This window comes from Aspergillus pseudotamarii (assembly GCF_009193445.1).
Source record: "Aspergillus pseudotamarii strain CBS 117625 unplaced genomic scaffold BDV38scaffold_33, whole genome shotgun sequence".
Taxonomy (NCBI): Eukaryota; Fungi; Ascomycota; class Eurotiomycetes; order Eurotiales; family Aspergillaceae; genus Aspergillus; species Aspergillus pseudotamarii.
The window spans coordinates 311,405-325,711 of NW_022475047.1; the positions used below are offsets into that span (position 1 = coordinate 311,405).

The following is a 14,307-nucleotide window of genomic DNA, read 5'->3' on the forward strand; positions in this document are numbered from 1 at the left end:
GTCCACCCGGCCGGATGAAAAGATCGCTGCATCGATTGCCAATAGTAGACCGACGAACCCTAGTCCGGTTGATGCACTAAAGCAATATGACTGCGCCGCAATATCAACAGCAGAACCGAGGTCAACGCGCGGGGTCATGCGCATTTAACAGGGATATATCGACCGGGATCGAATCGATATGGGCCACATCATCGTGTACGACGCGGGGAGATGCTGCCATAGATTCCGCCTCCACTTCTGAAATGACACTTCAGCGATGTTTGTGTCTAGGCTATTATTAGGACTTGTAGTACCATCCTCCGCCGCTGCTGGTCAACGCCTGGCTTATTGTTCTTGTTTCAACGTGATTGATGTTATGAAGCATGGGTATCCCTTGATGGTACATATCATCTTCGATTTATCGCCTGTATACATCAATATCTTTCTTACAAAGCAGGGAAATCGTAGATTCCAAGCCACGGGCTATTATTCAGTGAATATTATGGCCACCAGATCATACCTGAAAATCAACAATCCAGTAGTGCCAATGTCGTTGAAGTAAAACGCGACCAGCAACCAGTTCGGACATAATCCTATCATCCTCCCATAGTGAAAGCAATGCTCTCTCAGCTAGCAATCAATTCAATAATAGTAATCAGAGTCATCCGATAAGGTTTCAGCCTTTCTCCATTGTTCGTCCATCTCATCATTGCACATTTCATCCGCCGTCTGATTCTTCTCCCTCGGAATCCAGATGTACTCCACGTATCCTTCCTCTTTCAATCTATCGTCAAGATCAGAGGCCTGTTCAATCAGATCCCGATTCGCAACTTCGTTGCCGGCAGCATTTCTCCATCCGTTATTTGCCCACTTGTAGATCCAGTTTGTCATACACCCGATTGCATATCTGGAATCTGAATATATCTTGACATCTAAATGCGGACGTGTGTCCAGCGCTTCGAACTTTTCCAGGGCTGTCTCCAGCGCAAGAATAATGGCCGTGATTTCAGCCCGCTGGTTTGTGGGTGGGGGATACTGGGGTAAGGGTCTTGTCCAACCGGTGCATTTCCCAAATTTGTTTTTGAAAACGGCGGCGGCAGCACCGATAGCTCCAGATCGACCGTTGCCTCTACAGCCACCGTCGATGTAGATTTCCATGATGTACGGCATACTGGCGCGGTGGGCTAGTGTCGAAAAGCTGCGATGGGCTCAACTTTTATGCACAAAATCTCTGTGGTGTAGAGGCTTCGGTATCTCTCATGAGTATGCGGGGTACAAGATGTTCTCTAGAGCCATGCATATATGAGAATGATTCCTTGGGTCGTAGGTGATTCTCCTCACCTTCGCTGTTGATATGTTCTGTCGCGTCTGAGCTTTTGTGTAGTGTAGGCTATAGGAAGGAGAGATTTGGACAGAAAGTGTCGCCCTGCAAGTAAAATTGTTTTCAAATCCGTGCGATGCGAGCGTCTGTGGGATCCAAGTAGAGCATGAAGCTTCAAGTTGGAACCTATGGCGATACTTATCGACCCCCCGCTTGATTATCTCATATACCTTCCCAGCCAATGAAATGATGATCCGTAGATATGCGGGTGAGGCAGTTTCATTTCACCCAACGTGACTCCGTATTGTGAGTGAAGGCTTGACGAAGCGTCAGATCAGATGAAAAATACACGGTCATGATTATCTAGAGGGGGCCTGAGGTCCTATTTATGCTGCCTATCACACAAAGGAATGGAGACAAAGATCGGGCACTAGGCCTAGAACGCGGTCTGGAGCGCGTTGCCAGTTGTCAACTTGACTGGGCTTTTGTTATTAAGTCATAGACTCACAGATTCAAAATATGATATCTTGGTACTATTATCCCTCTGGACTATCGTCGCCTAGATATACCTCAACTAGGTAAGCTACGTAAGCATTCCAAGAATATTAAAATTCAAACAGAGTCAAGGTCTTGTTCTTGTTCTTCCTGTAACGGCGGGAAGTTATATAGGTGTGACTAGGGCATGCTGAATCATAGATTCAGAATTATGTGATCTTTTAGTCCTGTGGGACATTGGGCCACATTCCCTTAGTACTTAGAAGACCACCCATATCTTGGCACGCTCTCTGTGGACACAGATCTATTACTAAAAATGAGACTATTAGGCCAGATGATTGTTCTTCGGTCTGAATTGATTGCACACAGCAGACTGCACATTATGTACGTGCGACCGGGGTTCGTTCATGCAACTGGAGCCAGGTATACTGTAGGCTTCTGAGCTGGATCACTATCTAATCCGTAACACCCGTAGTTGCCATACATAATCCTCCACGGCATCCCATCTCCCCCACAGACAAGTCTTTTTGACTCTCGCGGAAGAGCGCTTTACATTCTCGACACATAAGCGACGTCACTATATTACATGAGTTGCATACGTTCCAACTGTTCTACAATAGCGAGCCAAGCCATCATAACCATCGGTAGCTTGTGATATCCCGCCCCAATAAAGAAACAGTAAATAACCTAATCTAGTCAGATTATCCTATATTGCAAATCCTGCTCCATTATGAATGTATCCAAGGAAGCCCCAACACATACAATAGGAAGCATCGGAGGTTCGCCCTCCAGATTAACATCCAGGGCCGCTGGACATTCTGTCTCCGGAAGTCACGAGATGCTATTTTCAAGCCCCTCAAGGAGATGAAAATGACGCGCTTCACAGCCGAAACTCTGTGTTAGAGTCGTAAAATCAGTATTTTCAGATATGACAATGCTACTCGGCCATTACAGTAGATTTGCTGATACTGTGTCGTCATTTCTGTTCCCCGATTGTTGAAAATGATGGCCTTTTATCTTCACATTGTGCTGTGAGGCGGTTAAGAGCTCCTGCATTGTCATGCATGGCCCATCTCCGTCTATATCGATCACCTGTGAATCTGGACGTCCTAGCTTGGCGCCAATAGCCACAGGAACCCCAAATCCCATCGTTCCCATTTATACCACCCGAGGTTACCAATGCCTTTGGTTATCGCCGGGGTGCGCGGCTTGAATTTAAAACAAGATGTGCTCGAGACACTCAGTCCTGCCTCCCCAAGCAATTGGTACCCCCCGCTTTCTAAACATGTTATAGAATATGCAGGGCATTAGTAAGACGACCAATGTTTAATGTTCTCATATAATTGGCCATATTCGGTTGGATGGCTGAAGAAAAGGCACTCCACGCCTTTGCACAGCCTGACAGCCCAAATGCCTTCTTTGGATGTAGCCGTCTCTTGAATGGCAAGATAGTCCAAGAGGCGGTAAGAAACGAATCAATAGCAGTAGTTACAGAGTATTAATCTCAAACCCTCTTAGTATCTTATTCCGGGTAGTCCTTGCGTACTACTCTCATTAATTGGCATTTCTGTAGTGGAGGACCACTGTCTTTATTATCTACACTCTCAAATGTCCTGTTCCAAAGAATCCCTCGCCAGGTTTGCGCACGTTACATTGTAGGTTGTTTATAGGATGACTTATTCTATTGCTCATCCTCTTGACTCGATCTGCGTCTTAAGTATGCTCTTCATTATAACTAAGCGGTTTAAGATTAGTGAGTGGTAGAACGAGCTTTGTTGTCTGATTAATTTTCGCAGCCTCTCCGGCAGAGAGGCACTCCTTTACTATCTCTACGAGATCACTCGGGTTGCATATTATTATCTCCATCAAGATCTACCAGAAGGTTCGCCGGACACAGAGACCTTGACAAGCTAGGCTCAGTAGTATATTCCCCCTCATGCATCACACTCATTGTTCTCTCCGGACGTAGCACATACTCGGGCACTACAATATCCCCTTTAACCCACCTCCAGCCATTCTCGCCATGGAACATTTCGAATCCGTCCAGCGATGCCGGGCTGTAGTTAGGTAGTATGCCCCTCCGGATGCGGGCAATCGGATGGAAAAACTCGTTCGTGGCACCAAAAGTTCTGTCACCATCAATTCTTTCACCTTCAATTCTTTCATCCTCAATTATGTCACGAGGGACTGGTGGATAGTTGCCCGGCGTGCGGTCTTGCTTTCCAAGAGCCCTGAAGAATTTGCCTTGCAGCCCAGAGAAATTAGAAACGATGGGCCCGCAGCCCCAGCCATCAGCGATCCTATTCTCCGCGAGTGCATCATGGTGATGCTGGATAATTTGGTTGATGGCAGCCGTTTCAAATGTCAGCATGCCTGAGAGGTTGTCCACCTGGGTTGTTCCGAGTAGTCAGTCAATCTGGACTATATAAGTCTCTCAGTAAAGAGGACAGGAAGGATTTACCATCCATGCCAATGTGATGTCACCGATCTCTTCATGGTCACCAGATCTACGTGGATCTTCTGCCTGGCCACCGATGTTACCATGGACGCCGGGGAACCAGCATTGCTGCAGATCCCTGGCCGGAGCACCAGGGGCCGTGTGCCAGAGGGTAGGGGGGAAAGTTAGTCGTCTCTCATCAATGGCAAGGGCTTGGAAGGCATAGTCCAGATCTGATAGGAAATGCTGATTAGAGCCAGTGAATTAGGGTTTTGGCGATGATAACTCACTTTTTGCTACGTTTGTGTTGTAAAATGCATACTGTTCGTTGATTGCGATGCCAGCTCTTGTCGCCAATTTTACAAGCGGCCACTCAGGGATCCCCTAGCCATGCTCGATTAGTCTCATGGGAGTAGTATATCTATCAATCCTACCCGGTGTTGCGTACTAGAGCTCCAACAGTGTCCCAAACCCCAACAACTTTGATCCTGAGATCTTGTGTCAAGCGCAGCTTGTCCTTATTCTCCTGATACCATGTTGTCATCTTAAAGGGCCTCCCATCTGTATTCTGACGGTAGGCCCTCCACATCTCTGCAAAGTGCGACATGTGCACTGCAGAGAGGATACCGATATCACAGACCAGGCCAGCGACTGAGCGCACGGTGAAAGCGCCACGTGAAAAGCCAAAGAAGAACAACTCGTCGCCAGGCTCATAGTTATTAGAAATGAAATCATAGATCTGGCAAACATCGACATCCAGACCCCAGCCAAGGCCTCCTAAAAGGGAAACAGCCATTAGCCGGGCTTCTTAGAAAGAAAAGCGGCGAAAGTGAGCTCGAGTACTCACCATATATAGCCTTCTGGAACGGGAGGTCTCCAGTTCCCAGGCCAGAATGGTACAACACAACCTGCTTCACAATGTTGCCATCGCGATCAGGGCCACTGGTCGCTATTGCTCGAGCGATCTTCGCGACATTCGAAGGCACAGAACTGTCACCCTGATCAGATGCCAGCCATGTCCCATCAGCGCAAAGGATGATACGCTTGTAGCTTGCCAACTTGGGCGTTTGTTGTGCCATGATGGTATGAAACCTGGATAGTTGGGAAATGTAAGGTAGTGAAGACTCTGCCTGCCTATGAGGCAACTTTTTATGCTTGTAAAGCCTAGCAATATGGTAGCTATTCCGCTTCCAGTGAAGCTTAAGCATATCTTAGTGTAAAGCGGGCGAGCCCGATCACACTGCTCCTAGATCAGATTCCAGATGTTCACCTATCGATATACTTTTACACTACCGGCGGGTACGGCTCATGAAGAAACGGAGAACTTGTCTGATTGATCTATGCTACGCAAATCAGCTATCTAATATATGTGTAGCTTAGGATCATATGACGGCAAGGGGGATGTCGTGGTCACCTCATTATACTAAGTCCGGCCATTATCTTTAGGTGGCTTTTTGGTAGATCCAAACATAAGGTTACTTACCTAATTCAACACGAGCACCGATCCCATCAGAGAGGTTGTGTGGTTGGTGATGACGCATATGTCTAGTAAACCATGGAAGACTGAGGTAACATGTATGCATTGCCATACTTGGTACTATTAATTTGACCTCTCGTACCATCGTCTACTCCAACTGGGTAAAGACCATGGTATAAATTCATGAAGTATTCAACTGCAAAGTACGGGACTAGGAATTCCAAAACATAGCACAAAACCTTGGAACATTAAATTTTACTCGGGGGCACTGTCGAAAAGTATATTTTAAAGTTCAGTAAAACTTTAAATGTTTCTAGGGGACCGTAATATAGGATTTTGCTCAATAGTTTTGGTGTCTGTAGCTGGAGATGCGAATTTAAATATATGCTATTCTTAGACTTGCTTTGGAGTATCTGGCATGCCGTAGCATGTTAAAATAGGATGTTGGACTGGAAGTTACTCTTTCATCCCAGCTAGGGACTACTCGTCGGATCTCAGGATATCCATATCACCAGTATTGAGGGAACCAATTGAATGTATTGGTTGAAGAACTATCTGAGAGGCCTTCGTTGAGATGAGAGGATCGCATTGGCATATTACGACATTGGGATTCCAAATTGACCCGATTTACCTTACACAATATTAACTAGAGAGACCTTTGTGGAAGCTGAATCAGCCTATCATTAGTGGTCAAAAATACCTCCGCTTAGATCGTTAACTTCAAATACTCTTCATACAACCTGAATAGCTACATGTTGCCTTTTGTTGCCTCTGTAGACTCTTTCGAGACAGAGACAAAGGCGGTGTTTTGGAGGGAAAGGGGAAGCTTGATGATCACGATGTCAAATCTATCGCATGGTCTGATCAAGGACCTGTTTTATGAGATCTACACCTGCACCATGATCAAAAAGAATAATTAGAATTTCGGCATTATAAATTTCAGATGCAATGTGGCACCGAGTTGGACTGGAGCGTTAATATCAACTTCCTACATAATACGCAATTCAACTATCGCTTCATTATCCCCCCTGCCGCAGCTTGGAGTGCTGCCTATTATCCACCTTTAGCTGCTGGAGCGTTGATATCTGCACCTTTTTCTAGGGGTAATTCTATTGCAACGAGGCGGCTCTGTTCAGCTGCGGCCTAGTGTGCTATTTGTCCATCAAGGCGGGGCATTGATAGCAATAATATCTGCGCCTTTTGCTAGCAGTATTTTGATAGCCCTCTTGGGTTACAGTCTAAAGTGCACTACGTCCTTAGGAAGGAGTTTCCGGAGCATTGACATTATAATTTATATCGCATATTGATAAGTTGTGGAAGAATATTTCTTGGCTCTTTTCTAGTTGCCGGTGTTCGTGCTGTGTTTTTGCAAGACATCCAAATAATATTGCAGTGGGTGTGTAGAGCTTCATGTCTCAAGGCCGGTACCCTGTACTTCTGGTTTTACTCAATTAATAAGAACATTTACCTGTCACCACCAATTTCGGAGGCTGGCTTGGGGGGTCAATCATAATACTCATCGGTGAGATTAGACATCGTTTGGTACTAAATAAAGGTTAGGAAATGTTGGCATTATGTGTTCGCAGGGACTATCAAAAGAGTGACGTTGGCGGTACCAGGCTCCGCAATATATGGAATTTAATTTATACCTCGATTGAGAAAACGCTGTTTAGGTAAAAATATCGACGGTCTTCTATCCGTTTCCGATTATCCTGATATCACAGTGACGGCAGCACCCGAAAGCCCATTATAAAGTCACAGCACTTGACTTCCTCCTGACTTGAAATATAGAGTTTTTCAGGACCAAACCTGTGTCAATGTCAATCAATCATGGCTGACCTAACAAGTCAGTTGACGAGGGCCAGAACATTCGGCATAATCTTCTGCTAATTGCGGAAACAGGTTGACATACATACATACATCCCCAAATTATTATGTATAAGCTGGGTATCTTTCGTATGCTGATCTTATAGAACTTCATTGTATTCCTTCATTCTTGCACCTGAATTGTACAGCTATATACTCGAATTCAACCGTCACACATATTTGCACAATGAAATTTCTCCGGTCGTTTTTGGTTCTCCTTTCAGCTCTTCAACTAATTGCGGGCTGGGGAGATCTTGGCCATCGAACTGTTGCTTATCTGGCGCAGAAGTACCTAAATGATGAAGGCACTCATCTTGTACAAAACATCCTTCGTACCAACAATAACGATGATATCTCCGATGCAGCAGTCTGGGCTGATCGGATCAAGTTTCGAAGACCATCTACTAGGCCTTGGCACTTTATTGGTAGGTTATCGTAACCTCGCAACCAGAGGCGGCAGCTCATCGTGACAGACGCCCAGGATAATCCACCAAATTCCTGCTCGGTCACGTATGAATCTGATTGCAACAGTGGTTGTGTAGTCTCTGCTATTAAAAATATGGTATGCTCAAGCCTCATGACTACAAATCTCAGGTCTCCTGCATAGCCCTGACTTTCCCAATAGACTGAAAGGGTCAATGATCCTAGTTTGGACTCTGTTCAACGGGTCGAAGCCCTGAGATTCCTGATTCACTTTATTGGAGATATACACCAGCCGTTGCACAACGAAGCTCTCGCGCGTGGGGGAAATGATATTATTGTCAAGTTCGACCACAGACGGGAGAACCTCCACGGTATCTGGGATACTGATATCCCGCACAAGATGAATGGTATCGGGCACAACTTGAAGCACAATAATGAAAGAGCTGCAGCTGCCAACTGGGCAGCGAAACTATTCCAATTAAATGCATTGAGACCTCTACAAGCAGAGTGTTCTAATATACAGAAGCCTTTGGAGTGTTCCATGCTGTGGGCGAGGGAGACAAATCGATTGAATTGCTATTTTGTGCTGAATAATGGTATCGACTGGCTGAAACAGAATGACCTTGGCGGTGAATATTTTGATGCTGCTGCCCTAATTGTGAATGAGCAAATCTTGAAGGCTGGGATCCGCCTAGCCGCTTGGTTGAATGCGTTAGGATCTGCGACATCACCATCCACACAACCACTTTTTATACAGCCTTAAAGGCCCGCAGGATGCTTTGATTCTTGACTGGCTCTCCCTTTTTTCTTTTTCTTTTCATTTTTTTCATTTTTTGTTTCTTTTCTTTTGAAAGGTACGGCTTACTGAAGAAGGGCAAGATGACATATTCGGACTAAAAGTTGCTATAAGGAAACAGAATGGGTGCGTCAGCAGAGCCAAAAGAGGGCAAAAGTTGATGAGTCCTTTTGCTAACGCCAGAACACTGCTGTGTGAATAAAAAATAGCTTGCCTGAAGTCTATTGAGATTATCATTGCACTCAAGCTATATGTATTAGTATTACGAAGCATCTTGATCCATCTAGGATATGTGCCTATTATCTGGGAGGATAGCAAATGTATATGACGCCTGTCGCATAATACCTCAATTTGTTTAATGTTTGATTCGTCTTTTGATTACACTAGCTCAGTGTTAAAGATGGCGGACAGTAGAGAGTGGGATTTGTTCGCGACGCCATCATGAACTACCAAACAATATGAACGGGTATAAAATAGTTCGTCACATCCGTTAAAGTAATTGTCTTTTGCAAGCACCTGCTTTTCTAGTTTAGTTCGCATTACCTGATTTCCTTGAACGGAATGTATCGAGTCATATCAGCATGGATCTTTTCCCCATTATCGCTCTCATTAAAGTCACTCTAGTTGTTAATGACGCTATAAACTACTCCTTATCCAGTTCTTACTTCTCCGAGGAATGGGCTTACTGGAGCATCTCCAGGACACACCGGAAGCTGCCTGAAATCACTCATAGCTGTAGTGGTATTATTCTATATAATGTGCAAAGGCTTTTCTTAAAGACCCCAAAATTCCTCTTTCGACGATGATAGGTCTGTCATGGCAGAATCTACCGAAATGAGAAGCGAGTCGACCAACCACAGTAGCTTGATTTGATATAATTATTGTGTGACCGACACAATTTCGGACCAGTGGAGCTGGAACACAAACCTGACTCATGTACTAGCGTGGGGATTATGCATTACACATATCATCTGGTAATTGATAGACAACTATTACTGCCAAGCCTCGGGGAGGGGGATAAACACGGTCTGTCGCTTGCTTGAGGCTGTATCTCACTACAGGAAGAAAGAAAGCAAGGCAACGGGATGGCCAAACTTGACAGTCAGCCTACTATGGAGCCCTGTGAATTGGGGCATTGCTTGATTAGCAACTGTCCATCATCATTTACTGTTTCTGAAGAACGCTATGCTACGGGCTCAGTGATATGACAATGTTTGAGCGTTACCATAGGCAGCCATGGTCAGTTTTCTCCTTCAATCATGTGCCTCGTGATTCGATCACAACTAGGACTTAGTTCGGTGGGCCTGTATGCACCAGCCCCGAGCTAATAGGGGTCAGCTGTAGTATTTTTCATCGTGTACCCTGCTTATCTCGCTTGTTCTGATTGACGGCAAAGTCAACACCACCCTGACTTAGGACACTGGCGATACTAAGCCTTTTGTGGACATGGAGTAGACAGTTTTATGCACGGTCATGTTAGGGAGTGGTGAAGTGTAAGAAGAAAATTTATAAATTCCGTACTTTGTAAGTGAGTTTGGTCCATTTTGCTTTTTTCTCCCTTGAGATCCGTGAGAGAAGCACGCGTAATGAAAATAGCATAGAGCCAGGCATCATGAAACCGCCACGAAGTCAGAGTTTTACAACCGCTGTAGATCAGTCCAGTTATGATTAATTTCTCTCGGTCATCGAATTAGCGATAGGAAGATGACTAGATGAGATGTCTCGAATCGTCAAAATTGCTAAGGCCAAGTGTCAATAAGGGGCAGATATGGGCTCCCAAGGTTCTCTCATGTCTTCAAGGTTCTCATCCTTCACTCTCTGGATATAATATAAAAATGCTGGACACTCACGCAGTGACAATACTTTGGAATTCCTTTCTGCTTTCTTTGGCCTTCATTTCAGACCTTTCTGCTACATTGTGATCGACGTATACGACATGCCTCAATGATGAACGAACGACAATGCGTACCACTCACTTTCATTTAGTGTCTCCACCGAGGGCCCAGGCCAGGCAAACATGGCGGATAGCGCGTCCTTGTTGCCTTCTTTTCTTTGCCATCTACTCATGTGGAGAAGCAGTATCAGGGTTCCAGGTTCAGTCTAATGCCTAATCTCGCTACGAGTCAGCACCCTCCGAGGTTCACAAGCCCCTCTCCACAAACCCATACGAACCAGGTCATAGGTCGGATATAGAGATTGCGATGAAGGATCCGAGCGGGATTCACCGATTTTTCTCAGCGGTTCTCGCGGACTCGATCATTACACAATGAAATTAATACTCCCGGTTGTCTCCGTGGCAGTTCAGCGATGTATAAATAATGCCTCCATGCCTGTCTAATTCAATCCATCCACTATCATCAACACAAGCTCCTCAAGCCTCATCGCAACCCTTCAAGCTTTCTATCAACCAAAGCACCGTTTCATCTCTACTATCAGAATGTCTCCCTGTGCCTGCAACTGCTGCAGTGGAAACTGCTCTAGCTGCTCTTGCTCCTCTTGCAGTGTGAGTCTAATGTATCTTTGATCACTATCAGCTTGTCTAACTTGATTTTGACAGCATTAAAGCGTACAATGTTCAACTGCTACATCTCCATCGAACAGGCGCCTGGACCGTCTCGACCGACCTCTCCGCCACCAATTTCGGGCTGCATTTCGGGCCTCAACGACCGATATGAATTTCGATGATGGAAGAGAACTTGTTTCATCAAAGTAGCTTGGGCATGGCATCACACTCTGTTTTCTTATTCGTTGTCTTTGATTTGTGAGCATATTGTATCACACACGGTCATTACAGTCATGCGCGCCTAGGAATATGATCATAGCTATGGTACCAAACTTCTTCATTGGTCTTGTTTGCAAGCGTAGCTGCGAGGGTGTAGGATGAGAATCGGGGGGTATCAAGGCGCAAGCCGACAGCTACTCCTCACGACCCTACTTAAAGCTCCCACTGGCATACATGCGCTTCGCCAGAATTTTAAGATTTGCCTTCAGCCCATCCGCTCTCCTCCCACTATTAATACTGTCCCCCCAGACACACCAGCATTTCTGAGCTCAAGTTCAATAACCAACCACAATTCTATACTGGGATAGGGTGTGGAAAGATCGTGTTGATCCCTATAGAGTGGTTCGCTTAATTATTGTAAGTAGACCTATCAGAACTACTAGGCCAAGGGTGATCCTACAGAGTATTGTATTTTGTATCCAATTGGCAAGAAGAAAAAAAAAAAAAAAAAAAAAGAAAATAATATACGACCATCCCCACAGGGAACAGCATGATATTTTTGTATCCTACCTGATTCCTTTCCTTCCATCTATATAAGCGATGAGGTAGATACAAATCAGTGTATTTAGACTCCTGTGTCCCGATCAGAGTTATGGAAAACTGTTATACCAGACTCTAATTCTTAATTATATAGGAAAAGATTTTAGATCAAACTATACAGTTCAAATTACATCTGACTAATGGAGATTAAAGTTAGACAAGAAGGCCGACCAGGGCATTTGCCAGCAGACCCAGAACTAAGTTTATTACATCAACTGATCTAGATTGAGTGAAGATGGGAAGAACTTATTCCAGGCTTACCATTCGGAATAAATCTAGACTCTACAAATTCTAATATAGTATACCACCTGAACCTTTCCACTGTAATTGTATTTCTCCTTCATTTGACGCCCAAATTAGTTGAACATCCTTATCGAAGACGTCGACTAAAATCTTTGGTGAAGTATCACAAACTGTGAGGTTGATATATCGAGTAACGACAACTGCCATCATGTGAGTGGTGAGTGTTGTTGTAGATAGTAATACAAATCTCAGGAGACTAAATGAAACGTGCACATGAAAAATACTCTAAAGATTCTTCTTGTACATTAAGAGTGTATGCCAAGTATTCTATCTAATATGCGATATGCCACAATGCAAGAATTGACAGTCACACTGGCACGGCCATGATCCATGTTACACTATATACAAGTAGTATTATCACTTCGCAATCTATAATTTATGAGTGAATAGGCAGGCTTCTACATGACAGCCATACGGCTTTTCTATGATTCAAAGTCGTAAAAAGAAAAGAAAGAAAGAACTCTGTTTAGATTAACGTTGCCAGAAGCTGGTACAGTTGCTGCGAACTTAAATGTTTTAAAGCCTCGACTTCATGCCGTTTGACATGTAAATAGTGACCCGATATCCTACTGCCCAGCGCTTCCGACAGCTCTTCAGAAATGCGCTCTAGTTGGCTCAGGGACTGTTCCAGATTGGCCGGGAGCTCGGCGGATTTAGTCTGCATACTGCCTGCATAGCTGACATCCTTCCAGTGCAGGGGCTCACTGTTTTCCATTCCCAGGAGGCCAGCAGCTAAGATGCCAGCGACTGCCAAATACATATTCGCCATGGCGTCCGCACACCGCACCTCCCAGTAACCTGGACCCATTTTGCGCACCGGCACCTGGCGATTTTGAGAACCCCAGGCGACAACCGTACCGGCAAGGAAGTCGGCATGGCGATCATAGGAGGCGATCGAGGCCATAGAAAAGGCACAGATTGCCGGTAGGCGAGAAAGGAGGCCGGCGAGGAAGGATTCCTCGTGCTGCGGGGGGTGGATGGAGACATGAATGTGCGAGCCGTTGGCCTGACGGTCAACAATGGGTTTCGGAGACATGGTGGCAGTCAGGCCATGGTTTGCAAACGTGGAGTGGATGATATCGTGCGCGGCGACCAACTCATCGATAGCCTCGAGTGGCGGGCGCGCAGCAAGCGTTATCTCGTACTGCCCAATACTACCTTCCGCGTGAAACTCACGGACTTGGACACCTGAGACAGAGAGGTTTCTCATGCACTCCTCAAAGTAACCGTATGAGGGTCCGCGAAGAGCGGCGGCTGAGTAGGCACCCGGGTGAGAGGAGAAGGGAATCAAGGAGCCGTCCGGACCGGCTTGCAGCACAACGAATTCGATTTCAAACCCAATTAGAAAATCGATTCCGTGCTGACTATGGGCCTTGGTGATGATGTTCTGCAGTGCGATTCGTGGACACAAGTTTGGATCGGCCAACCCACCGGGCAGCTCCTCGATGATGGAGCACATCACGGAAGCATACAAAGGGAGATCCTCGTCTCGAGAGTTGGATATGATTCGCAGGGACCTCCAATCCGGGAAGAGCTTGTGTACGGCGCATGCTTCGAAAGGGACTCTACTCCCATCCGGTAGGCAGCTGAGGGTGATCTGCCCGCAGTTGAGGGGCTTGTTGCTATTCACTATTGTATGGAAATGAGCCTTGGTCACAACCCGGGCCCGCAAAACTCCCGAGTAATCGACCCATTGGAAGCGGACGTAGTCAATATGCGGATGCTGATGGAGGAAGCTGTCGACAATGTCCCGCGGCTTCTCCGCTTGGGGGAGATTCAAGGCCTTCCCTGAGACTTCAAGACCACGGGATCCCATCGTTAAAAAGGATCAAAAACAATGCTTGATATTGGATGAATGCTTAGAGGGTAGGACAACTGGACTTATAAG

The 14,307-nt window shown here is 45.6% G+C and overlaps 5 protein-coding genes across 5 annotated transcripts; 2 read left to right on the top strand and 3 right to left on the bottom strand.

The window, feature by feature from the left end:
* Window positions 1–120: 120 nt before the first annotated feature.
* On the top strand, window positions 121–581 carry BDV38DRAFT_110986 (uncharacterized protein). The gene has a single exon (XM_032050977.1). It carries the CDS (start codon window positions 257–259, stop codon window positions 539–541), a length of 285 nt encoding a protein of 94 aa, XP_031912702.1. The 5' UTR covers window positions 121–256; the 3' UTR covers window positions 542–581.
* Window positions 121–1,639, bottom strand: BDV38DRAFT_249420 (ribonuclease H family protein). Its single transcript, XM_032054839.1, has 2 exons — window positions 1,321–1,639; window positions 121–1,265 (listed from the first exon to the last, which is right to left on the bottom strand). Exon 2 carries the CDS (start codon window positions 1,147–1,149, stop codon window positions 622–624), a length of 528 nt encoding a protein of 175 aa, XP_031912701.1. The 5' UTR covers window positions 1,150–1,265; window positions 1,321–1,639; the 3' UTR covers window positions 121–621.
* Window positions 1,640–3,632: 1,993 nt separating this feature from the next.
* BDV38DRAFT_283854 (T6SS phospholipase effector Tle1-like catalytic domain-containing protein) lies at window positions 3,633–5,311 on the bottom strand (the record flags this gene model as incomplete). The annotated part of the gene is made up of 5 exons (XM_032060123.1): window positions 3,633–4,184; window positions 4,257–4,465; window positions 4,523–4,616; window positions 4,681–5,009; window positions 5,080–5,311. The coding sequence occupies 5 exons, from the start codon at window positions 5,309–5,311 to the stop codon at window positions 3,633–3,635; spliced, it is 1,416 nt and encodes a 471-aa protein (XP_031912703.1).
* A 2,451-nt stretch (window positions 5,312–7,762) lies between these two features.
* Window positions 7,763–8,761, top strand: BDV38DRAFT_283855 (S1/P1 nuclease; the record flags this gene model as incomplete). The annotated part of the gene is made up of 3 exons (XM_032060124.1): window positions 7,763–8,000; window positions 8,049–8,137; window positions 8,201–8,761. 3 exons carry the CDS (start codon window positions 7,763–7,765, stop codon window positions 8,759–8,761), a joined length of 888 nt encoding a protein of 295 aa, XP_031912704.1.
* A 4,124-nt stretch (window positions 8,762–12,885) lies between these two features.
* On the bottom strand, window positions 12,886–14,235 carry BDV38DRAFT_271979 (uncharacterized protein; the record flags this gene model as incomplete). The annotated part of the gene is made up of 1 exon (XM_032057408.1): window positions 12,886–14,235. One exon carries the CDS (start codon window positions 14,233–14,235, stop codon window positions 12,886–12,888), a length of 1,350 nt encoding a protein of 449 aa, XP_031912705.1.
* Between the last annotated feature and the right edge of the window lie 72 nt (window positions 14,236–14,307).

Bases quoted from the DNA above. Each gene is read 5' to 3' on its own strand.
- BDV38DRAFT_110986 (XM_032050977.1), top strand. From the start codon at position 257: ATGTTTGTGTCTAGGCTATTATTAGGACTTGTAGTACCATCCTCCGCC.
- BDV38DRAFT_249420 (XM_032054839.1), bottom strand. From the start codon at position 1,149: ATGCCGTACATCATGGAAATCTACATCGACGGTGGCTGTAGAGGCAAC.